This window comes from Zalophus californianus, chromosome 10 (assembly GCF_009762305.2).
Source record: "Zalophus californianus isolate mZalCal1 chromosome 10, mZalCal1.pri.v2, whole genome shotgun sequence".
In the NCBI taxonomy this organism is placed as follows: domain Eukaryota; kingdom Metazoa; phylum Chordata; class Mammalia; order Carnivora; family Otariidae; genus Zalophus; species Zalophus californianus.
In genome coordinates this window covers 855113-880373 of record NC_045604.1, presented here as the reverse complement: position 1 = coordinate 880373, position 25261 = coordinate 855113, and the positions used below count along the sequence as shown (strand labels likewise).

Here is a 25261-nt window from a genome sequence, read left to right as displayed (position 1 = left end):
GGAGACATGCTCTTTGAACTGCAAAGGGAACGTGGGGGCACGTTCTGAGTCGCTCTGGAAGGAGGCTCCGCGGACGTCTGCTTCTGGTCAGGTTTAGAAGATGAGCTTCTCCCTGAAACACCTTGCTTTCAAACCAGTTGTTCCACGGAGCCTGTTGCAGAGACAGAATCCTGCGTAAGCCGCCCAGGCTTCCCTCCGAGATTCGGCCCCACCACTGATGCTCGAGCAGAGGGAGGACCGGTGTGGAGGACAAACCTGCAGATGAGCTGGCAGGTTCCCCGGCCTGGCCACGCCTTTCTCTGCCCACTCCCGTGCTCCTGCTCATCGCGAACCGGGCGGCGGGTGGCAGGAGACCCTGCCCCTGCCACCCCTCCTGGGGAGTAGGAGCTAATCAGAGGGGACCCAGGAATCTAGCTGCCCTCAGCTGTGACTCAGGACTTGGCACATTTGAAGGCGGAAGTCTGAGTCATGGATTTGCTCTGCAGTGACCCCGTGGAAGTCACCCCGCGGCTGCTTGCCCCCGTCTGTGCCACGCCGTCCTCCTCACAGGCCCCTCTGCCCACGCTGGGGTTGGGGGAGCTGGCCGAGGCCCGTGCGCCCTGCCTCCTGGAGCCGCCTCCGGCGGGGACGCGCCCTGCCCACGGGTGCCCCGCCGTCCCCGGGAACGTGCATCAGCAGACCCCTTGCAGGAGAGCCCCGGAGGAGGGAGGGGCTCCCATAAGGCACCCTTCATCTCCGCCAAAGAGCCAAAATTGACCGTCACCTTCTTTTTTAAAACACTGATTTATTTATTTTAGAGAGAGAGGGAAGTGGAGCATCTCAAGCCAACGCCTCGCTGCGCACAGGGCCTGTCTTGGGGCTCGAGCTCACAACCCTGAGATCAGGACCTGAGCCGAAATCAAGCTGTTCAACCAACTGAGCCAGACAGGCGCCCCCTGACTCAAGTCTTGCCTCCCTCTTCCTCCCGCCTCCCTCAGCCCTGCCGCCCAGCCTCTCCCTCCTCCCCCGCTCTGCCCCGGCCGTTCAGGACTCAGGACGGGGCTGCAGTGTTCCAGTCTGGTCTCTGCTCCAGCCCACTCTCTCTGTGCCCCGCCTCCCTCCCCCCCCTCCTCCCTCCCCTTCCTCCTCCCCCCTCCTCCTCCTCCTCCCTCCCCCTCCTCCCTCCCCCTCCTCTGCCCTCCTCTTCCCCCCCCCGCCTGCTCCCCTCCCCCTCCTCCTCCCCCTCCCCTTCCTCCCCCTCCCCCTCCTCCTCCTCCTCCCCCTCCCCTCCCTCCCCCTCCTCCCCCTCCTCCTCCCTCCCCTCCTCCCTCCCCCTCCCTCCCCCCTCCCTCCCCTCCCTCCCCCTCCTCTGCCCTCCTCTTCCCCCCGCCTGCTCCCCTCCCCCTCCGCCCCTCCTCCTCCCCCTCCCCTTCCTCCCCCTACTCCTCCCTCCCCCTCCTCCCTCCCCCTCCTCCCCCTGCTCCCCTCCCCCTCCTCCTCCCCCTCCTCTGCCCTCCTCTTTCTCCCGCCTGCTCCCCTCCCCCTCCTCTTCCTGCCCCCTCCTCCCCCTCCTCCTCCCCCTCCCTCCCCCTCCTCCTCCCCCTCCCCTCCCTCCCCCTCCTCCTCCTCCCTCCCCCCCTCCCTCCCCCTCCCTCCCCCTCCTCTGCCCTCCTCTTCCCCCCCCGCCTGCTCCCCTCCCCCTCCTCTTCCTGCCCCCTCCTCCCCCTCCTCCTCCCCCTCCCCTTCCTCCCCCTCCTCCCTCCCCCTCCTCCCTCCCCCTCCCTCCCCCTCCTCTGCCCTCCTCTTTCTCCCGCCTGCTCCCCTCCCCCTCCTCTTCCTGCCCCCTCCTCCCCTCCTCCTCCCTCCCCTTCCTCCTCCCCCTCCCTCCCCCTCCTCTGCCCTGCTCTTCCCCCCGCCTGCTCCCCTCCCCTCCTCCTCCCCCTCCTCCTCCCCCTCCCCTTCCTCCCCCTCCTCCCCCTCCTCCTCCCTCCCCTTCCTCCCTCCCCCTCCCTCCCCTTCCTCCCTCCCCCTCCCTCCCCCTCCTCTGCCCTCCTCTTTCTCCCGCCTGCTCCCCTCCCCCTCCTCCTCCCCCTCCCCTTCCTCCTCCCCTTCCTCCCCCTCCTCCCCCTCCTCCTCCCTCCCCTTCCTCCTCCCCCTCCTCCTCCTCCTCCCCCTCCCTCCCCCTCCTCTGCCCTGCTCTTCCCCCCCCGCCTGCTCCCCTCCCCCTCCTCCTCCCCCTCCTCCTCCCCTTCCTCCCCTCCTCCCCCTCCTCCTCCCCCCTCCCCTTCCTCCTCCCCCCTCCTCCTCCTCCCCCTCCCTCCCCCTTCTCTGCCCTGCTCTTCCCCCCCCACCTGCTCCCCTCCCCCTCCCCCTCCCCCTCCTCCTCCCCTCCCCTTCCTCCCCCTCCTCCCCCTCCTCCTCCCTCCCCTTCCTCCTCCCCCCTCCTCCCCCCCCATCTCTCACACACACTGTACAGAGGACAAGCATCTGGACTTGAGCACGGTACCCACCACTTTCTGGAGGTCGCTGATGTCTGACCCCATCTTCACAAGGTTGCTTCTTAATGGAAATGACTAAGTGAGGCTTCATTATTGGTGACTTCCCTAATTACATCCTGATGATGGATTTTCTAAAAGAAAAATAAAGTTGAGAGTATTCACTGCTGTCTATTCAAGTCAGACTTAGTGGTTAAGAACCCAGTGCCCTCCAGAGAAATAGCCACAAGGGAGTCTTGGCATCTTTAAATCCAGTCCACCCTCCTGTCTCCATGCAGAAATTTATCTTCATCGTATAAAATAGATGGTTCCTTAGTTAAAACACTTTGGCTTCCAATTAGAAGCCCCCTGCAATCAAGCAGCTGGGCTGTAAGCCATGGTGGGGGCCAGGGACCCTCTCCCAGACCCTGGAAATCCAGGATGGTGCACGACTGATCGTTTGATGGGATCCCCAGAGCAGCATGATGAGTGGGGGACCCCTCCTCAGTGCCTCTGCCCCCTGGCTTGTAGGGGCGATTAAAGTGGACCTCTGCTCTGCTGGCCCTGGAGGAGGCGAGGGAGAACAGAGCCTGGGGAGGCACCTCCAAGTGAGGCCCCATTTTTTTTTTGAAGATTTTACTGATTTATTTGACAGAGACACACAGCCAGAGACGGAACACAAGCAGGGGGAGTGGGAGAGGGTGAAGCTGGCTCCCCACCAAGCAGGGAGCCCCATGTGGGGCTCGATCCCAGGACCCTGGGACCATGACCTGAGCCGAAGGCAGACGTTTAACCAACTGAGCCACCCAGGCGCCCCCCTGAGGGCCCATTTTTAACACTATTGTAAGTCCCTCTGTTTGGGCTTGGAACGCCCCACGAAGGAGAGGGATGGCACTCGGTCTGGTTGAGGGGAATGGAGTCAGGGTTAGGGTTAACCTAACCTAACACCTCTTCCCTCCAGAACAGCTCCCTATAAGCCATGTGTTACTTTTGGAGGCTTGATTAAATCCACGACAGCTATGGACCAGGCTTCCAACATCCCATACAGATCCCTTGAAAATTGGGCACAGTCTTCTGCAAAATGCAGATGCCAGGAAAACACAGCCATCCCCGAACAAGAGAGGAAGATGAGGTCAGCGAAGGAAAGTTCAGAGACACGGTCCTGTTCAGTTTGTTGTGCTGGAAGTGGGTGGTTCACCAAATGTACTGGGCAATGGGAGATTATTCCAGAGGGAATGTTGTGAGGAGCTAGGGGAAGGCACTGCCCCCTTCAGCCAAAGCCTTACACCAGCCAGCCCTTGCTGACCGTCCTGCCACACACACTCCTCCCGACCGCAGTGCGGACTGTGTACCTTGAAAAACATCTATCTCTGTTTCTAACCTATTCTATTAGACTGATGAGCCAAAAACATTGTTGATGGAGCCCTCGAGCCCTGGGACCTCCCAGTGCTAAGCCAGGCTTGTGGCAACTGCAGTTACAGTTTGGCATCTAGAGGGCCAGACTGTTCCTCTCTTCCCATGAGGGAGGGCGGGGCGGTTCAGGCCAGTGTGCAGGACAGAGCAGGGCAGGGTGAAGGCAGGGGCAGGGGCAGGGCGAGGCAGGGGCAGGGCGAGGGCAGGGGCGAGGTAGGGGCAGAGCAGGGCGAGGCAGGGGCACGGGGAGGCGGGGGCAGGATGAGGTCAGGGGTGAGGTAGGGGCAGGGTGAAGGCAGGGTCGAGGTAGGGGCAGAGCAGGGGCAGGGGCAGGGCAAGGCAGGGGTAGAGCAGGGCGAGGCAGGGGCGAGGCAGGGCAGGACTGACTTCTGCCCCTGCAGAGGGGAGAGTGGGGGTCGGGCCTGGGCGTCCCTGAGCTCGCGGGCAGGCGGGAAAGCCCGCCCTCGGGGACTCAGGATCCGTCAGTTCCGGACAGTCAGGCTAGCGCCCCGCGGGCCTGCAGAGGGGGTTCTGTGGGACCCCTGTGCGCCCGCAGAGTGAGAACATCGCTGGGGGAAGTACTGAGGGCTGCTGCAGGCTCCCTGGAGCCCTGGCCTGGGGCGGGAGCCTGTGTCCCCACGGTGTCTGCAGGGTCTCGGGGACGAATGGAGAAAGGGCTCGGTCCTCGTGCTGAGTCACAGCCGGACCTCTGCCTACAAAGACCCGAGTGCCAAACAGGCCCCATCCCCGAGCTCGCACACTCATGCCAAACCCGTTCCCCCGGGGTGCGGTGTGGGGTGCAGTGTGGGGTGCAGTGTGGGGGTGCATGGCAGGAGCTCTACCACCCTGACTCCGGTATCAGCATGGCCTTTTCTCTTCCAGGCCCCTTGGTCTGGAGCGGGGGGGTGGGCTTGCATAAACAAGAGGGAGACGGGGCCTGGTGTCCAGACCATCCACCCGCACAGCCTTGCCAATGACCGAGTGATTATCTGCTGTTTTAAATCCCCCAAAGCCTCAGCCCCACCCCCCACCCCTGTTCCATTAACAACTGGCTGGTCTTCAGAAGACTCAGTGGTCTCCCCTCTCCCAGCGGGAGGTCAGCTCCGGGCAGGATCCTCTGTGGGGGCAGCATTAAGGGCCCGACCGGCCAGACACCCCGGGCACCCGTCGGCTCCTGGACCCCCGCAGTGGGCTGGGCAGGGGAGCTGTCCTCTGCCTGCAGCCTGCCTTGTAATCCGGGCTTTCTCCCCGCTTCTGTCCCCCACAGGGTGCGGGCTGCACTGCCCTCGTGGTGGCCGTGGTGGCCCGAAAGCTGGAGCTCACCAAGGCGGAGAAGCACGTCCACAACTTCATGATGGATACGCAGCTCACCAAACGGGTAAACACCACTGTCCACGTCTTAACGGGGGGCTCCAGTCCAGTGTGGAGGCCGGTCACAAGGAGACAGTTGAGTGCTGTAGGTCAGGGCCACACCTCTCAATGGGGGTCGGGGGGCCGGGAGCCCAGACACCTGCGAGCGGCCTCCACACAGGGGGCGCGACGTCTCAGCATTCCGGGCTCCCGTCTTCTACTAAATCACTGCGCTCGTTTCAGACGACCAAAAATTTTCCTGACAATTGAATGGAGCATTCGGTGGTGTGACCCACCCCCTCCCCTAACGGCACTGAACCGGTCACCCAGCGTGAGGCAGCGCTTCTGGTTAGGTCAGACAACGTTAGGAAGGGCAGTAGAGTCTTGGGTTGTTTGTGGTTTTTTTTAAGTCATCTCTTCACCAAACATGGGGCTCGAACTCACGACCCCGAGATCAAGAGTCTCACGCTCCTCTGACTGAGCCGGCTGGGCGCCCCAGGGAGGCCAGTAGAGTCTTAAAAACGATATTGTATCTAAATCCAATTCTTTTTAAAAAATCATTAAAGACGATCATCACAGCAGAGCCCCCATTTCTAAATGGTGTTCATCAAAGTGTCATCATCCAGTACCCCTTGGGGGCTTCTGGGCAGTGCTTCTCACTCGTGGTCGAGGAGGAAGCATGCAGGCTGGGGAGATGGGTCAGCTGCTGGAAGTCTGCCACCCGCTCAACGGTCAGAGAAGAGACAGAAGCCGGCCCTTCCAGGACAACAGCCAGATGAGCAGGCAGAACCGTTCCTTAACACCGCTTTTACGGAGCATTCTCTAGAGCTGCAGGCCGAACAGAGGTCAGCAAGAGGATTTCTTGCAAGACTCCTCTTTCTGAGACAAGCCTCAGACCCTGTGCTGGGGTCGGGGCCTCTGTGGCCCGTCTTCCTGGTTCAGGACTGCAGGGGGTTGGGGGCCCTCGAGCAACCAGGTGCTTGTTTGGGGTTTTGAACGGGAGAGAAGATATTCTGTGAGGACGCTGCAGCCCTGGAAAACAGCGTTAGCAGCAGACTTGGAGGCAGGGAGGAGAAGGGAGGCGGGGAGGCCAGCGCCGGTGCCCAGGCTTCTGCGCTTCTCAGCAGCATTATTATGGGGTTTGATGGTCTGGTCTTTGAGTCCCTGTGTTGGCGTCTTTACAGAGGCTCCCCAGATGTGCAAAGGGGCGGGTCCCGCAAACATCCTCCCTGGGTGGCAGGCAGGCGGGTGCACGGGGCTCGTCGTGGCCTCGCTGTCTGAGGTCCAACAGAGAGCATGACGCAGCATCAAGATGGCGGAACAGAGGGCTGTGCCCGCGGCTTTCTGAGTGGCATCCCCCCGGAAGCCTGTGGCCCAGCGGTTCCCTGCAGCCCCAGCGTGCGCACACGAGCGCGGCTCCGCACTGAGCAAATTACCGACGTGACCGGCGCCGCCGTGCGCAGACGCACTGGCACCCGGCCTCCTGGTGCAGGGGTGACCAGGGGTGATGCAGGGGTGAGGGCGGGCAGTCCTGCCTCCAGGACCTTCCGGCAGCTGCTTCCCTAGAGCAGAGACCTGAACAGTCCGCATAAGTCCGGTCTGTTTCATGAAATCCCCAGAACACTTTGTACTGCATGCCATTCCCGCGCTTTCTCCATTTTCTGCCCCGTAAATCAGTGGAGGAAAACAAAGCCAAGCAGAGCCAGCCCCCTCGCCTGACGGGAAAATGAACAGTTTGTCTGCCCTCCGACTGTGGACGGAGCTGACACTGTGGTCGCTGCTTCCCGTCCTCTAAAATAATTCTATAAAGCCTCAAGGCCACTTACTTTTTGGAAAAGTGGGACCGAAAATCAAATCAACAAATATCTGTGGCTCATCCATGAGCGCCAGGTACCTTTTTAAACGGAATACATCTCACTTTTCTGAGAACACTTAAATCCATCAAAATGTCTCTTTAACGTCTCCCAGATGAGCAAACAGCGTGAAGGGGCGGCTCTTGCAGAGGGAGGATTCTCAAAGCTGGTGGGCCTGGCGGGCCTGGGGCTTCCAGAGGTTCTTCTCCAAAACCTCGGGTGGAAGGAAGGTGCGTGTGAGCCTCAGCTCCCCTTGCCAGGCTGTGAGGGAGCCCAGCCCTTCTCCCTGGGGTGCCGGGGCTCCATCCCTGTCCCCTCCACGCCCGGAGCCCAGCGAGGGTGCGCACCTTCTCTCCGAGACCTCAGTGAAGCACCAGAGAAAGACCCAACCTCGGAGAGCCGACCGCAGCATAATCAGAAAACCTCTCAAGAGCGGACCGTCGTGCATTCCACAGATAAAAGCAATCTATTATGACAAATGCAAGCAAACTTAATTCTCCAAAAACCTAAGCAGAGAGAGAGAGAGAAGAATTGTAATTTATTGGTCCTAAAAATACACAGAGCGTTCTAGTTTATGGGTCCTGCCGGGCTTGCTGTACCGGTTCCGGCCCCGCATCGCCGGTGAGAGTCACTTGGGTTTTGTGTATTTACCGTGTGAGCGGGAGGGGGCAGGGCCGGCTGGTGGCACGGGGGAGGAGCTCAGTTCCTGGTTCCCCTGAACCCATGGCCTTCCTGTCACTTGTGTAACTGGTCAGCTCTGGCAGCAATGACCCCCTGCACTTTGTGCAGTCAGGCCTTCCCAGTGACCTCACAGGGTCAGTGCCATTGCTCTTCCAGAACTGTCATTTCTGGCTACCGTCTGGGCTGGTAAATAATATATATGTAAACGCCACACGGAGAGACGAGAAAAAAGACACTAGCTCTCCGTCTTTCCCCCACGCAATGCTGCATGTCCCCGTCTCTGCATTTTATGGAACTAACCACACCCATCGTCAGGTCGCCCGCTGGACATCACGCTCTGCTCCGGGGACGCCAAGATGGGCACCAGGTGGCTCCCACCCTCAGAGAGCACCCCCTCTTCTAACCAGCAGGAGGGCTGCCCACGGGCACGCGGCTTACGTTTGCCACGTCGACGCTCCACGCCGGACCTCGGGCAGCACCAGCCGTGTACCACGGGCTGAGGGTTGTGTGTCCTTCCCTTGCCACGAGGGGTTCTTGCCCCACGTACTTTATCTAAGTACATTTCCCCTGAGGCCAGTGAGTAAGACCAAATCCAAACCCCTGTCTTCCCTACGTTTGTTCCTTCTCCTGACTTCGCTGGTCTCCGGGCCTGGGAACTTACAGCATCTGGGACTCTTCTCTGCCCTGGACCCCGAGGCCTGAGCTGTTCCCCAGCCTGCTTTGACCTCGCCAAGGCTGTTCCCACATGCCGGCTTCCCCAGGCCCTCTGCTCACCACACTTAAAGCTGTCACAGGTGCTCGCCACCGCCCCCTCCCTGAGCTTCCCTGACCCTGGTCTTCCTGCTCTGCTTCCCTGTGGGTCCCCTGGGGCTCCAAGACTTAGCTATGAACACGTCACCACCCTGCTCAAAACCCTTAGTAATCCCCTGAACCTACTAATCAGTGCTAAGGAAACTGTAAAAGTTTTATCATAATCCTGCTGAAAAAACTTTTTCTTCCAGCAGGCTAATTCAAGGATTTACTCATCACAGGTCTTAATCTCTTAAAAACTTGTCAAGTAATAGGTGGATCAGTTATCAAATACTAATCCTCCCCCAGAAAGGGCCTGTAAATTATCTGGGTCACAGAGCTCTGTCCCAGAGAGGTTGGGGATGTGTTTTCTTTTTCTTTTTTTTTTTTTTTAAGATTTTATTTATTTATTTGAGAGAGAGAGAGAACGAGAGATAGAAAGCACGAGAGGGAAGAGGGTCAGAGGGAGAAGCAGACTCCCTGCTGAGCAGGAAGCCCGATGTGGGACTCGATCCCGGGACTCCAGGATCATGACCTGAGCCGAAGGCAGTCGCCCAACCAACTGAGCCACCCAGGCGCCCCAAGGGGATGTGTTTTCTTTAATAAGAATCCTACAAACACTGAGCTTCTGAGCGGGAAGGAGTCCTAGGGACGAGACTCTCAGGTCCAGAGATGGGTGATCGAGGGCGCCCAGCCACGGGCAGCTAGCTGGATGCTAACTAGGGCAGCAGCACGTTCTCAGGCCTGCACACAGCCTCCAGCCACAGCCCTGTGGGTTTTCCAGAGCAGTCAGTTCCTCGGAACTTGGCCCGGTGGTTAGGGTCCCAGGCCTGCCGGTGAGAAAAGCCAGTCCGGAGCACACCGGCTGAGCATCACATCGACGGCAACGTACAGCTGAGCACCATCCGTCACCATGCTGCGCGGGGCCAGGAGCTCCAAACTCCAGCGTCCAACCACAGAAACCCTCCCCTCCTCACTCCTGCCCCAAGCTCCTGCCAGCCACAGAGTGGAGGCCCATTCCAAGCCTTGGGGCCGACTTCCCGGTGCGAGCGGAGAAGCCCGAGAAGGGGCACGGGACAGGCCTGGATGGGCTGGAGAGAGGGTGGGAGCGGAAAGAGGAAAGGAAGCCAGCGGGAAGTCTGTGGGGGTCAGGGCGAGGCCCTCCTCCCCATTCCTCTCCCTAACGGACTCCTTCAGTCAAGTGTCTGAAGAAGGGCTGGCCTGCAGGTTCTCGGACGTGATGCTCGCCAGCGCGCTGTTCAGCTGAATCCGACCCAGGGGCTCCTTGAACTGACTTCTGTCACCCCCGCTTGCCAGGCGTGTTCCGCATTCTCTCCCATCCCCTCTCCAGCCTCGCCCCGGGGAGCTTTCTGGAAGCTACCGGGCATGCCAGTGATTTCTTCCCTGGGGGTCCCGGGGGGCTCCCTGAGGCTTCTGGAGGCGCCCATCCCAGGCTGTCCCGTGTCCCCCTGCAGCAGGGAGGGGTGGCCAGGGCAAGGCGCGGGCATGGGCAATCGGGTCAAGAACCAAGGAACAGACAAGCGTGTTCTGTGATGTCTTCTCTGGTGGGGGCTGGAGGAAGCTCACAACCAGTGGGGAGGGCACTGTGGAGCTGCCATGAGTTGAAGAGCCGGTGGCAGGCTCTGTGCCCGGCGGGTCCCCGTGCAATCGCTGCCACGTGCGGCCTCTTCCCCCGAAGCTCCGGCTTACTACTGACACTAGAGGCCGCCTACGGTCTGGCAAGACTATGAGCCCTTCAGCGCGGGGTGCTCCTGGCCTGTTCATTACAGTATTCTCACAACGGGGTCTGCGTGGTCGGTGCTCCTTGCTGTTTGAAGGAATGAGAACGTCACCTGAGTCTCACGGAGGTTCAGCAGCAGGGCGGAAGAGGGGGTTCCAGCCCCTTGTGGGGCTTCTCTGGGGGCCGATGAAGCAGTGGGCACAACCTGGCACACAGTGAGAGCTCAGGGTCAGCTGCCGTGACTGCTCCTCACGCCACCTCCCTGCACGGGGCCCGGGCAGGTCTGGAGGTCACTGAGCCCACGCTCTGGCCCCCGTCAGAGGGGACGCACACACGTTTTGGGTCGAGAGCGTGTGCACACAGCAAGGAATCAGCTTGTGTGCTTGCATGTTTGGGGAACAGAAGAGCCAGCCTTCCGCGTGCAGGCAGGACCCCTCTGACGGTGGCCAGCCTCACTCAGCCCGGCGCGGCCCCTGATCCTCCCCAGGAGCAGCTTTTGGCCCTGGTACCCCTACCCGCCAAGAGAGCTCAGAGGGTACCCGAGCCCCCCTCCGGAGCTCAGCGGATCCCAGGAGGGGCACACGACCTCAGCTGCTCCCTCCTCAGTGACGTTCGAAGTCATCAGCCATATGACGTAGTCGGAGGCCCTGCTTGTGGCGTTTACTGTCAGCGTCAGAGGGCACAGTGCCCTTAAAAGCCTATTTCTTCTTCTCTTGCAGTAATTGATCTACTTAGCTTTGTGCCAGACTGTTTGCTGTCAATTCATTTCAGAGTCAGCACCGAGGCTGGCATTTAACATCGCTTTCCCGAATACACAGGGGCCTCCTGTTGCAACCCATAAAGATGCTGTGGTGGCCCGTGTCCGCTACCCGGGCCGGCCGTGACTTCCCAGCCTCGCACTTGGGCTGAAGTGAGCTGTGGGGCCTGGGCTCCCCACTCTGTTATGTGGCTGAGTGAGGGCCCTGATGAGTAAAAGAAAAAATGCTAATGTTTTTCCAAGTCCTTGATCCTAGGAAATAGGAAATGGTGCTGTTTGTGTAGAGATGAGGTCCAGTCAGGTCATTCCGCTCGTCTTGGACAGGGCTGCTGTGTGGACTTCGCTGCCGGCTAGCCATGTGACTCTGTGCTCACGCCCCATCTCTGAAGCCATGTCCTCCTATTTTAAATTGGGGTTCGGGCTGATAATAACTAATACCTGTGTGTGTAGAGTTTATGGAACACTTCAATCCATGTTGGCTCAGTTTACCATTCATAGCTTCCTGGTGTTGCTATGTGTCTCGGTTTCTTCCTCTGTAAAATGGGGACATCTTAGTCCCTGCTTAGTGGGTTTGGGGGAGGAGTAACTGAGATGCACGTGAAGTGCTCAGACCTGCGCCTCCTTGGGCCTCCCGACCACCTGAGGGTAAGGATTTATTTCTCCCACCCAATAGATAATGAAGCATTTATTCCTAAACTGCTCACTAACTGGAAGAATAGGGTTGAGCCTGCAGGCTTCCCCATTTCAGCTGCTTGCTCCCCACCAACACTGAGACACATGTCGAAGGCCATCTGCCCCGGCGTTCCGCGGCTCTCCAGCCTTCCAGGGAGGACTCATGTGGAGCGGGGGCTCTGCTAGTCGTCCTAACCGCCGAGGGAGGGTTTTTCTCCCGTTTTTCTGTGAGGCCTTCCTTGGAAGCTAAGCACCCAGGAAAACTGAAGAATTCACCCATCAGGAGAAGCCGGCAGTGGTACGCACTCTGCAGAGAGAGCCGGGGTGGTGGGGGGATGTCCCAAGTGCCCCCTCCCTCGTCCGGGAGGCTCCTGTCCACTCCGGGGCCCAACAGACCCCGCCTCTCTGCTCACCTGGACACTCACCATCTCCAATGTCCGCTCACCACCACCTGCTTCCTTTCAGGCCAGGAAGTACCAGAAGTGGGCAATTAAGTTGTCAAAAACCATTTTCACCATGGATTTTTACTGAACAAAAGAGCAGTGTTTATGTCACTTAGACATTTCTGAGAAGACTTAGCTGTTCTTTTAAAAACATCACTTCAGCGCCAATGAAAAATATAATCCAGCCTTGGTAATAGATTTTTAAAACATACACACACAAAAGTTATCAGCCTGCAAAACTGCTTCCCAGGCCTTCCCACATTTCTCAGCCTTTTAACAATGTCCCATCTGCGACGTCAGTCTGAAAAAGCCGGTTTCGTTAAAATCTTTTCTGGCTGGTGACTCGGTTTCTTCCCGGCTGTCTGACAGACGTCCAGGCCCCGGGCCCATGGGCCTGGGCCAATTTGCATGGCTCACAGAAAGGCGAACAAGTCATCAAAAAGCTGTTTAGCTTGTGCTTAATAAGAAATGTTTCCTCTTGCTCTTGTTCCTAATTGCCGAAGATGTCTGTGTTTGGATGAAAACTTTGTCCCCTGCCATCTGGATGCCATCGATGCGTCAGGCTCAGTGGACGGCCGGTGGTGCCAGTGGTCTCCATGCGGGTGGATGCCGACAGCACGTGCCCGAGCGCACGGTGGCCGCACCCATGGAGCTGCCAGGCTTGGCGAGGTCGCGCCGTTGGCTTCACACCTACATATCTTCACTGATTTTCAGACACTGCTTTGAAATGGTGTCAGCTTTAAGCTAATTACATTTACGTGTAAAATTACAGTGTAAATGTTTTTGGCCGTTTGAAAAAGGACATTTGGGCTGGCGGAGGCCTCTGGCTCCGTTTGTGGGAAAGATATTTCCTCTAAGCAGCCTTTTAAAATCTCCAGCTGATAGGAAATCTGTTCAGTATCCGAATCCAGGAAAGGTGCCCTGTGCAGTAAGAGGAAATCTCAGGTGGAGCGTGGAGCTCTGCTCGTCCACAGGGCGCCCCGGCCCCCCGGGTCTGGGGGATGCGGTCCAGGGGCAGTCTGAAATAATTAAGAAAGAAACAGCTCCGGCCCGTCCGCTGTGTCCAAGACGGGAGTCCTAGGGGATGAATTGTAATCCTCCTTTCTAAGAGTTCATGAATCAGTGAAGAAACAACACATCTCGGCAGAACCATGTCCTTATAAGGTAGACTGTATCAGCCCACACGAAAAACAGAGTATGTGAAACTAGGAAAACGAACCTGGTAGCCACTTGCCTTATTTGTCTTTCCCCAGATCAAGAATGCTGCCGCCAACGTCCTCCGGGAAACGTGGCTGATCTACAAACACACGAAGCTGCTGAAGAAGATCGACCACGCCAAAGTCAGGAAGCACCAGCGGAAGTTCCTCCAGGCCATCCACCAGTGAGTACACAGGGTGCCCACCGGCCTGTGCCTCTGTCAGTCCCTCCCTGACCTGGAAACACGGAAGAAAGCCGTGTGGGGCACCCAACAAGCACCGGGGCGCGTGAGCGGGCCCAGATCGGTTTGCTTCCCTATTTATGGCACCCGCAGCCGGTGGGCCCCAGGCAGGTTGCTAAGGCAGGGAGAAGGGTAAGAGCCTGCGGGACACCCCAGTCCCCGTGACACACACACACCCCCACGTGGCACTTGGGAGCAGAGCCGACTGTGGTCAGCACTCTCCGGAAGAGAGGCACTTGAAAGTAGGGTGGAGAAGTGGGGAGGAAGGGGATCTGGGGAGGAGGGCATTCAAGCGGCACCGAGGCAGGGAGAAGGCCTGACAGTAGCGCGTGAGGAGGTGGAAGTCGCAGCGTGCAGATGAGATTTGTTTTCCTGGGGACCCGGGCAGCCTGTGATCGAGGTCTCCATGATCGAGGCCCCCGTGATCGAGGTCCTGTGATTGAGGGCCAATGATCGAGGCCCCCGTGATCGAGGTCCTGTGATCGAGTCCTCCATGATCGAGGCCCTGTGATCAAGGCCCCCGTGATCGAGGCCCCGTGATCAAGGTCTCCATGATTGAGGTCCCCGTGATCGAGTCCCCACGATTGAGGTCTCCGTGATCGAGGCCCCCATGATTGAGGCCCCGTGATCAAAGTCTCTGTGATCAAGGTTCCGTGATCGAGGTCTCCGTGATCGAGGTCCCAGTGATGGAGGCCCCTGTGATCGAGGCCCCATGATTGAGGTCCCATGATTGAGGTCCCCATGCTGGGTTCTCTGTGATCAAGGCCCCATGATCAAGGTCTCCATGATCGAGGTTCCGTGATCAAGCCCCTGTGACCGAGGCCCCCCTAATCGAGGCCCCGTGATAGAGGTCCCGTGATCGAGGTCCTGTGATCAAGGTCCCCATGCTGGGTTCTCCGTGATTGAGGTTCCATAATCGAGGTCTCTGTGATCGAGGCCTTGTGATCGAGGTCCCCATGCTGGGTTCCAAAGTCAGGCACATTGAGTAGATGTGGAATCCGCACGTGGGGCTAAGCTGTCGTGGGCACTTGGGGAGTCTGGCTCTCACGACTCTTTCCCACAGACTGAGGAGCGTCAAGATGGAGCAGAGGAAGCTGAGCGACCAAGCCAACACCCTGGTGGACCTGTCCAAGGTGAGTGACGGAACCTGGAGCGTTCTTAGGTGCTGGCACTTGGCCCTCCCCCTGAGGCTGTGAGGACACGGCCACATCCCAGCTATGCGGTGTGGGGCCAGGGGAGCAATGATAGCCTCTCCTTGGGGAAAGGAGTCCAGGGTCAAGTTCATGACGGGAGTTCTACTGATGGAAATCCCGGTCAGCGCGGCCGCGGGTCTGTCTGTGCCTGTGGCTCAGTAGCTTCCTCATCTTGAGGCTGCGCGGCGATGCCCCGAGAATGAGCTTGGGCTTGCACAGGGGGGGCAGCCTGCTGGGCCCACCCAGGGACGCGGGGGCCACGCTGCCCGGCACACGGTAACGCCTGGCAGTTCATTTTCTCGCCTCCTCTAATCCTTACAGACCAGCTTTTCTGACCCCAATTGGTGGTGGGGGGTGCGTTTCTTTACTTCTCAAGAGGCGGGTCCCCATGGTGAGCATGGAGGTGCCAAAACAGAGAACCCTCCTTGGAAGCCCTGGGATTGACGCCACACCGCCGCTCTGCGCAGCTGACTCAGACCTGCCGTTGATACAGTGAAGAAACTCGCCTCTCTGGCGAGCCATAGCAACCAGGAACGGAAGGCCACCCTGCTGGCCAAGCTGGGTTGCTCCCCCCAGCCCGCAACCCCCCCTTGGGCCCCTCCATAAAGATTGTACGTCAGCCTGGGGCCAGGCTAGCAGAACATTCCGGCAGATGTCAATTATCATAATGGAACCCATTCCCTGGGTGAGCAGAGGAGCTCCCTCAGGCAAGTTAGCACCCTTTGAAAAGAGGTGCAATCAGAGAAATTGCCAGTTGTCAGGCCACGTGCAGGCGCCTTGTTCAATGGAGGGATCAAGCCCCAGCAAGGACCTCCCCAGCCGGGGGAGGGGGCGCTGGGGGCTGGGGGCAGGGACGGCGCCGGTGCAGGGAGGCCCTCGGGCCTGTGTGCCTGGGCCGGGCCCTGCGGTGGAGCCGGGCCCCAGAGCCTGGACGTGGGGGACGGATGGGGAGACCGGGCTGTGGGAGGGAAGCCCCTGAGGTCTCCGGTTCGGAGTTAACACCCTTGGGTATCAGGAAGCAGTGGAATTAGGTTTACAAATGGAGGGGTTTCTTAGAATGACAGAAGGAAGCCTCATTCCAGAGCCTCAGAGCGCCTGGCCGGACTTGAGGAAGGGGCTCCAGGGAACAGAGAACAGGCCCCGGGCAGCCCTCAGGCCCCGGGTGGGGGGGGGGCAGGGGGCATGCATCTCACCCTCTTCTCTCCCTCTTGTGCAAGAGCCCGCTTCAGGTCTGTCCCCTGCTGTCCCCTCCCCACTGTGCCTTCTGTCTCCCGGGCAGACCCTGGCGCCCCTGTCCAGAGAGTGCTCTGGCCACAGGTGAGGACGCATTGGCCTTCTGGTGATCTTAGCTCTGAAGGCTCGGAGATGAGGTGCCTGGCCAGTCCGGTCACGAGTCTGCACTCAGACCAGCCAGCTGTGGCCAGCAAGAGCGCGGTGCCAGGCAGACCTGGCCGGGGACCCACCCAGTGCCATGCAGGAGTACTCGGTCTAATGCCGTGCCCCCAGAATTTCTCCTACAAGCAGCGGGCTCTCCTGCCTCCCTCTCATCTGGCAGGACTCACTGTCGCTGATGTTCTCCTGGGAACATCAGGCAAACGGACTTTCAAGCCTGTGTTGGTTCAGTACCACCCACAGCGCCTCACAGAGATGCAGCCCCGTGAAGAGCAGGCTGGCCCAGTGAATCATGTGGGGACTGAAACCCCATCAGTAATCTACAGCGAGTCACCTGGAAGGAGAGGTGTGCAGGGAAGGGTGAAGGGGGCCTCTGCAGGGCTGCCGCAGGGACAGGGGCGAGCCCAGGAGAGGGGGGCTCTGGCTCCACCCACTCTTTCCCTCCCGGAGACTCACCCAGGGCCCTGGCTGCTTCTCATGTATTTGGGTCCATGTGCCCCCTCCCCCCACCCTGCACCTTGTCCCCAACCACGGAGCAGGGGACACGGCCGCATTGCTGGTGGACCTGGGTCTTTATTTGCTAGCTTCGATTTCTTTCATTGGAACGTAAACATAATTCCTAGTATCCGAGGCTCAAGGATCCAATAAAACAGTGTCTGTGCAAGAGCTTTGTAAACCATGTGGAGGTTTTGCAAATGGTAGTTCTCGTTATGAATACAGATGAGGAAAAGCCAAGATCCAAAGGAACAAAGTGGCCGCCCTGAGGTCGGGCAGCTGGTCAGCGACCGCACGGGGGCCGAGACCCAGCGGCCCGGGCCCCGTCCAGGCAAATGAGTGAGTGGCCCGGGCGTCCGGCCACAGCGTGCCCCTCGATGGAGGTTCTGGACTGTTAACGAGTGAAGGCAGCCCGTTCCCTTCCGAAGTCTGGTCTCCCCCCGCCCCCGGGGGCGTCCTGCGCCCCCAGGCCGAGCTGCCTCCCTCCTACTTCTGGAGGGCCCCTTCCCCAGCCCCTCTCTGGCCCTCTTACGGTGCCACCTGCTTTCCCCTCTCACCTCTGTCCCCACTCCGGGGCCACGGCTCCAGGGGTTTCTGCGTCTGCTGGAGTGACGTGGAGTTTCTGGCCCAGAGGGTCAGGATGTCACCGGCAGAGGACCAGAAGCCCCAAGCGCCACGTTACTTGGGAGGGGGCAGGGGGTACAGAGCAACGGCCACCACGGCAGCCACAGGGGCTGGGACCCCCGGGCTGCGGCTCACACGGTGGTCCCTCGTTAATTTATGGAGAAGCGGAGCTGTCACATAGGTGAGCGCTCTCCGGGCCATCGCGGGAAGCCAAACTGTCATCAGAAGGTGGCCCGATGAGGGAGAAACGGGACCGTGGAACGGGAGTGCACCCACGGGAGGCACGGGGTGGAGCTCCGGTGGCTTGGTCGCCGTGTGAGGGCTCGGTGCTGGGGTGTGGGGGGCACCCAGGTGTGTGGTCAGGCAGCCGGGGGGGAATGGCGCCCGGGCCTGAGCCCCCGCTTCAGCTCTGCTCTGACCCAGTTTTATGACTTAACTCTCAGAAGGCAAGTTTATTGCCTTCCTTTCAAGTTTCATTTGTGTTTCAGCTCCCTGGGGGCTCCCCCGTTTGCCCCCTGCCCTCACGGCCCCCTGCAGGGGTCACGCCCAGGCAGCCCCGGGCTGGGCCCTCGGGCTCTGCCTTCCTTCCCTTCAGCCACACGGGTCTCATTGGTGAGCACTGAGAAACCTTCTGGGTACCTGGGAACAATTCGTGGTGTGAAACATCTCTCCCCATCGGTGGGTTTCCTACCTTGGGCCCAGGATGGGAGGGACCCGTGCCAGCCTCACTCATCCATTTGTTCCACCGACACCTTTCAGGGACAGGCCCCCGCCCCCCACCCCCCTAGGCGTGATTATGTATGTTTGTGTGTCTGTTAGTTGAGCGTCTCCTCCGAGCCAGGTTCTGTTTTAGGCCCTTGAGACACATCAGTAACACAGCAGGCGAAGGTCCAGGCCCTGAAGGAGGGTCCCTCCCAGTGGGAGACGGCGGCCCATCCCCAGGGGCAGCAGAATTTGCTAGCGCAGAAGAAGGTGGGAGGGAAAAGGGACAGTTGAGCAGATGAGCAGGAGCGGGAGTGGGGTGCAGTATGAAGCAGGGCATAGGAGACGGGGCAGGTCGCTGGGACGCGGGGAGACAGCAGGGGGCGGGAGGTTTGCTGGGGGGCCCGTTCGGGAGTGAGGGAGGCAGCACAGGGCTGGGGAGGGGGGTCTGAACCGCGACAGATGGACAAAGGCCTCAGCTGGCCCGCGGGAGCTCTGGGGGAGGACTGGTCCTGCAGGGATGTCCCAGATGGGGCAGCAGACCTCCTCGGGGACCAGGCAGCGGGGAGGGGCTGTGACCACCCGTGGCAGCTGCGTGTGGATGCGGAGCCGACCGGCGGCGAGTCCCTGCATCTGGCATGTCTTCTGGCTGCCGTGCTGGACACCGCCGACCGGCAATAGCGTTGTGACCATGTGTGGTTATCACTCCTATTTTATAAGGAAGCCAGGGTTCAGGCTCGGCAAGTCCCCGCGCCGTCCACAGCCCAGCGTGGTGCCTTCTCGCACAGCCTCTGAGCCCGGAGGTCAGGTCAGCAGGAACATGAGGACCCGCCGGGACTCGCCCGTCTGCTTCCCCATGACGCAGGACTCCTGGCGGGTGTTGCCGCCCGCCCCCCGCCCCCACCTCTAAGCCTCCAGGTCCTCTCCTGGGTGGGCCAGACCGGGCGGCGCGGGTGTGGACCTCGCTCCCGTTGTGATTTGGGAGCATTTCACTTTCCCATCGCAGGCTCCTCTGCGATGACCTGTAGTGTCCTGTCTCTCTGTACAGATGCAGAACATCATGTACGACCTGATCACAGAGCTCAACGATCGGAGCGAAGACCTGGAGAAGCAGATCGGCAGCCTGGAGTCCAAGCTGGAGCACCTGGCTGCAGGCTTCAGCTCCCTGCCCCTCCTCATCGCCGACGCCCTGCACCAGCAGCAGCAGCTCCTGTCAGCCATCGCCGAGGCCCGGGCCGGCCCCGCGGGCGCTACTCACACGCCCCCAGCCTCCGACAGCCCCCTTGGGGTCAGCTCCACCTCCTTCCCGACCCCGTACACAAGTTCAAGCAGTTGCTAGATAAGCCCCCCACTCCAGAAGCATTGCCCATAGGTCTTAAGATGCAAATCAACTCTCTCCTGGTCACTTTGCCATCAAGGACCCATCGGACCAGGGACCGTAAAGAGGAGAGACCGAGCTAACTACCCAACTCGTGTTCATTCAGCGTGCTTGGTTCGATATGCCTTGAAACCAGAAATCTAATCTCTGTTTAGGTGCCTCTACTTGGAAGCAGGAAGCAGAGGTGAGAGGACGCGGGCCCTGGCAGCAGGGCTGGTGCAGAGCAGAAATCCACGCTCCGTCTCAGGTCTCACGTGGGGGGCGGGGGGGCAGGTGCATGAAGCAGCCAACAGAGAAAGAGCCCGGAAGAGGGTCCCACGGGGGTGGCGTCAGGCTCGGGCGGGGGTCCCTCAGCACCGGGGCCTCAGGAAGCCTCTGGGAGACAAAGGAAGAGCAGCCACAACTTGCCAAAACAGACATTCTTTCCTCCCGTACCTTAACCAGTCATAAAACCCAATTTAGACTAAAAAAAAAAAAAAAAAAAAGACAAATAAAAAGCCAGATTTTCCTGTGTGTCTGCAAGTGTGTGCACGCACACACCCCCCACATTCAACACAGGTCTTTCCTTGTTTGAGTTTGACCCGAAGAAAAAGGGACCTGGTACCTCACCCCGCACACAGTAGGCACCAAATACATGTGGAGTTGGTTTGAATCCGAGTGTGGGTGCCTTCAGCTCAGGTAGTTTGCTGGTTGGGCACATTCTGAGCTTCGCTGAAGATGCAGGCCCCTTCAGACAACAATGCAGGTGCCTACCCTGGACAGGTACCGCCCTTGCTGGGTTTGAGATGAACGCCCAGCCACACTTGTTGGCGTTCTAGAGAGATAAGCAGCCTTCTAAAACTAACAGGCTGTGCAGAATTTTCTCCTTATATCCGAACCGCTGTGTTCCGGTGGAGCAGGTGAATTGCGTGTGTATGTGCGGGGAGGGGGCGTGCACACACAGGTGCAGCCCAGGGAGGCCCCCGTGAGGAGGAGCGTGGTCTGGGGATCCGCTCAGCCACCCTCATCCAGCAGCGGTGCTCCCATCCCAGGGTTAGGAGCGCAGAGGGGTCCAGTGCCGCCCCCCGAGAGCTGCTGAGCTGGGACGTGTGGTGGTGAGTGGCCTGCGTGGCCCCTTCTCCCTGACCTGAGACCACCTCAGGATGAAAGAATCTGAGAATGAGGGAGCCCTTAGGGAGGCTTGTGGGTAAGGCGAGGTGACATGGATCTGTCAGCAGCCCGTTTCTACTGTGCCATGTTAATCTTGGTGCAAAAACCATTCGAATTTGTCTCAAACGCCAAGAAACTTGAGAAACATCCAGACCCAGCGCAGCACCCGGCATCGGGGGTGAGGCACGTGGACGCCATCTCTCATTGCTCTGTATGTGACCGTTTGCAACGATCGTGTGTTTCATCGCTCTTCTCGTTGTGGGGTCTCTGGCTGCAGCTGGTGGGGAGTTAGACGAGACTGTGTGGAATGTTTCACCTGCTTCGGGCAGAGCATCAGGGTGTTTTCTGGGCACGGTTGTTCTGCGGGGCTTCGCTGTGCACGGGACACTGTCACTTCCCTGACATCAGAGCTGGGCCAGGTCTTCCGGGGGCAAGGACATCACTAGGTGGCAAAAGGTGGCTGACCCGAGAGCCCAGCTACTAGCTCCAGACCTGGTCTCTTGCCAAACTTCCCCTTTCATCTCCTTTCCCTGCCGTTGTTCCACACACGGTCTTGTCTTCGTCTTGGTGACTCCTGGGAGCATTTCCATTGGCTGCTTTGCAGACACCACACTTGCTGCTGGCTCTTTGTTTTTTCCCTTGTTCTTTTAACTGTCGATTCTCTGAAAGATCACCCTCCTTCTCTGTGTCCCAAGAACGGTGCTCCCGTTTCAGTGACGTACGGCCGAACCGAGAAACAGATGTGCGTGCAGATGCAGTCACCGTGCAGTGTCTTTGCGGCCAGGGTTCCATCTCACAAGGGGCAGGCCGAGGGCAGGTGGCCCTGCGTGCGCCCGTCCTGGTCGCTGACCCACAGCCCTCCCCGTTCCCTCCTGTTTGCCCTCTCCATTCCGTGTGCACACATACAGGGATTTAGTCTTAACCTCAAAAAAACGACGCGCAAGATGCCGCTGACCCGCCCAGGTCAGTGGATGACTCATTCATGCTGTGCACCTCAGTGAACCCTGAAGACCTGGTAAGGGGGGCTGCTGGCATGCCGGGGACACGTGGGCGTCCGTGGCACGACTTGGCCTATTGGTAGTGCAACAGCTGGTATGGTTAACAGCAGTGATCAAACCTGCTTCTTGGCCTTGCGATGGTAACCGGGAGGCTGCTTCGCCGTCCTCGTGTTTCAGCTTTATATGGGAAGTGCTCCGTTCTCCGTGAGTGCAATCAACCCTGATGACCTCAGTATTGATTACCCAAAGTGTAGGCCCCTCCAGGCTTTCTCCCTACAGCCCATCTTCTGGCTAATTCCGCTGTGCCTCAGCATCACAGTCAGATGGAAAACGGTGGCAGGTGCCTTCTTGTTCCTTATTCTCAACTTTAGTGGCAGAGGAGGTTTCGTTAGCTTCTCAAGAATTGGCTCTATGTCAAAACTCTTCGTTACAATAACCTTGCTCTAATACTGAACCGATTGAGTTCTGCCCAATCCTGGAAGGCCGGCCCCGTGGCAGAACCCCGCTATGACTTTTCTGATAACTTAGTGACAGGTAAGAAACCCTAATGGTCCCGAAAATATCTAGACACTTGAATAAAAACTGCAGAGCCACCCCTCATCACGTAAGCCATACTCTAGCCTCGTGTACTGTAAAGTCAGGGACGTACTGTGATACTTTAAGACCACTGGTCTCCGTGGAATTTCAGGACATAGCATCAGTTGGTAAATTTTACCAGACTAGGGGCTCCGTCCTCCTTAGACTGAAGTCCAAATACAAATCTGCACCTTTGGGTCAAAGGCCACCTATGTCTGATCATCATCAATAAATTGTCATAAAGTGTCTGAACTGCTCTTGCCCTGCTCCTAATATGCAGCTTCATGACATCCTATCTCTAAAAATGCTTCACGCAATGCCGCGGAACAAGAGGGGTGAGGCCCTGGGTCACCAATGACTTCGGCAGGTGCCGGGCCTAGCAGCAAGCCCATGCGCCAGAGGCTCGGAGAACACAGGCGCCAGCAAATTCCAAGTGAGCGCCTGTAGCTCTTGTTATTTATTAAAGGCCGAGAAGGAACAGCATTGAAGAAATCATGATTCTAATATATTTGAGGATCCCCCCCCCCTTAGATTTTCAGCAATTTCCGTGTGAGTAAAGGAAGGAAAAAGGAAGAAAGTTAGAGATACAGAATCAGAGGAAATAAGCGCTCAGGCCGGGCCCACATCTTCGGCCGATTAATGTAACCTCCTCACACCTCAGTTTCTCTGTGCGTACCGTGAAGACGAGAGTTACTATCCTGGAGTGCGATGTACTTGGCAGATCTGACAGGGGCGTCAAGAGCGGCCGGACCGCGTTCCCGTCCCGCCCCCGCCCCGCTGTGCACCTGAACGTCCTCAGGAGTTACCAGAAAGTAATCGGTTCCGTGTCAGCTACGTAGCGAGTGCAGCATGGAGCAACGCGGGGCTGGTGCACAGGCCCTCTCTCCTTCTGTAGGGTGTCCCTCCACCAACAGTGCACCCCAAATTAGGAGTCAGTGTTTCATCCCAGAAAAGACAGTGTTGCTCGCACCGGCGAGGCACCAGGAAGTCACTGCACTACCAGAGGTTCCTGCTCTGTAAGTTACTGCTTTTAAATCCTCAGATATGTCCCCGGTCTACACAGTCGTTCTACTTCCCTGGAAGTTGCTTCAAAGCAGAGTAAGGATCCACTAGTGTCTGCCGTGCCGCCCCTGTGGATGCGGCGGCGGCGGCGCTGGGCTTCGGTACCTTAGATAGCGGTCTGGGGGCCTCCCGGTCGGCGTGGGGCAGCCCCCGCCAAGGCCCGCCAGCGTGGCCACGCCCTGGACGTTATCCCTTCTTTCTCTGCTGCTGCCAAAGTAAGCGTGGAGTGGGAACGGGCCCACTGATGCCACTACGGAATGCGGTGCGGAACGTAGGTGGTGCCCGTCATCCTGAAAGCTTGTGCCAGGCTGCATGAGTAGAAGTTACCGTGAAACTCCTGTCCAACAAGTCACACGTAGATTTTTTACCGAGATAGGTGGACACTGTTCACGGAGCAGGGGGTAAAAACGTACACAGGTAGAGAACACCAGTAGCTGTGATCTGTTGTTCTTACACCAGTACTGGAAACGCCCCAACATGAACTGGAGTTCTTCTGAACAAAACCATTATCAGTTTCAACGTACAACCTCCAAATCTAGGTGCCAAGTGCTGTGCGAAAGTTATTCACACGCCCGAGAAGCGCATTCTGGAAGCTGTGTCTTGGGCCTGGACCCTGTGTTGAAACAAAAGAAATGTTGTGACCAACCAAGCTGATGGAGGAAAAGCACAAAACTCAACACCAACCTGTAGTTAGGATCCCAAAGAAATGATGAATTTATAGCCAAAAAAAAAAAAAAAAAAAGAAAGAAGAAAGAAAGAAAGAAGAAAAAGAAAGAAAGAAGAAAAGAAAAAGAAATCAGTGACAGATCTGACTGGAAGAACCAACATCCAGGTCCTCAGAGGAAGGACAGGGCGTAAACGACATTCTCTAGCTGCGTCACATGGTCTCAGCCAGGACCAATCCACCCTCATCAGACATTTTAATGGCGCGATAACTCTCTTTGGTCCCGGACTCCTCATTCTGTGCCGAGCAGGAGCGAGCAGCAGGAGAGCGCATTTCCATGGTGAACGTGGAAACCGAAGTGTCTGTGTCCAGAACCATGTGAGCTTCGACCTGAATTTGCATCTTCCCTCTATACTGCGGGCTATTTTTTAATGATAGGAGAAAGCATAACAGTTTATTTTAAATATGAAATATATTGCTATATTATAAAATGTATTGTAACTTTCAATTAACATTTTGTATCCGACTAGTCCTCCGCAGGCCCCGCTCTCCCAACCACTGTTTCTGAGTACATATCGCTGTGAGCGGCTGCCGGATGCCCAGACCCCGGGGGCTCAGCCTCCGGAACTGCCATATTCTAATTCCCTCCGACCTGCCCATTAGACACAAAAGAACCTTGTTCCAAACTGAGAAGAATAGTTGTACCCGAAATTCCAACAAGCCATTTCAGAGGAGATTTTAAAAGCCATGACTCCCACAGTGGCTGCGCCGAGCCAGTTTAATCGATGTGCAGGTTCTTCCCGTGTAAATGCCAAGGTCCCGTTACGCAAGTGACAGAACCCTCAAGCTGAGCCACCCAGGTTTTCCTCTGGGAGTGTCAGAATTGGGCATAAGGAAGAGTCTTGTTCTCCTGTGACGCAAAAGACTCAAAATTCTAGGCACTGTGCGCTTATCTCTGCCAGAGTCAAACCCGAATTGGAGCTTCACTTACGCAGGCCCAGTGAGACCCCAATGTGCAGATGAGCTCTTCTCAGCTGGCCGGACCCTAGAGGAAACAGGCTCCCCTCCCCGCCCCCATTTATCTACAACTGGGGAGCATAGCTCCTGGGGGGGTGAGGGAGGAAGCAGGACACTCACAGCAAGACCCAGCAAAGTGCTGGGCTGCCCTTTCTGCTACTTCAGCCATTAGCTGGCAGGAAAGGAGCTCCAACCAAGGTGTCGCCTTCATTGGCAGAATTGGGAGAAATTCTCTACTTGAGCAACTCATGAACTCCATTCCCTCCTTGTATGAATTGCAGTTGAGACACGTGCAGAATTTCTCACTTCCCTCCTCTGAATGACTATCTCTAGATGAAAACAGGATGTGTTTAGTTACAGAACAAAGGTTTTCTAGAATCAGTGGGCCGCCTGGTGTGTTAGCATCACTCTGGGCTGATAT

At 58.1% G+C, this 25261-nt stretch overlaps 1 protein-coding gene across 1 annotated transcript in view; it reads left to right on the top strand.

The window, feature by feature from the left end:
• KCNN3 (potassium calcium-activated channel subfamily N member 3) overlaps positions 1 to 19838 on the top strand; it is a 128390-nt gene extending 108552 nt beyond the window's left edge. The window contains exons 5-8 of the mRNA XM_027613344.2: positions 5134 to 5244; positions 13406 to 13533; positions 14654 to 14723; positions 19045 to 19838. Of these exons, the coding sequence (XP_027469145.1) occupies positions 5134 to 5244; positions 13406 to 13533; positions 14654 to 14723; positions 19045 to 19335 (600 nt within the window). The 3' untranslated portion in view covers positions 19336 to 19838. The remainder of the gene's footprint in view (positions 1 to 5133; positions 5245 to 13405; positions 13534 to 14653; positions 14724 to 19044) is intronic.
• The last annotated feature ends 5423 nt before the right edge of the window (positions 19839 to 25261 follow it).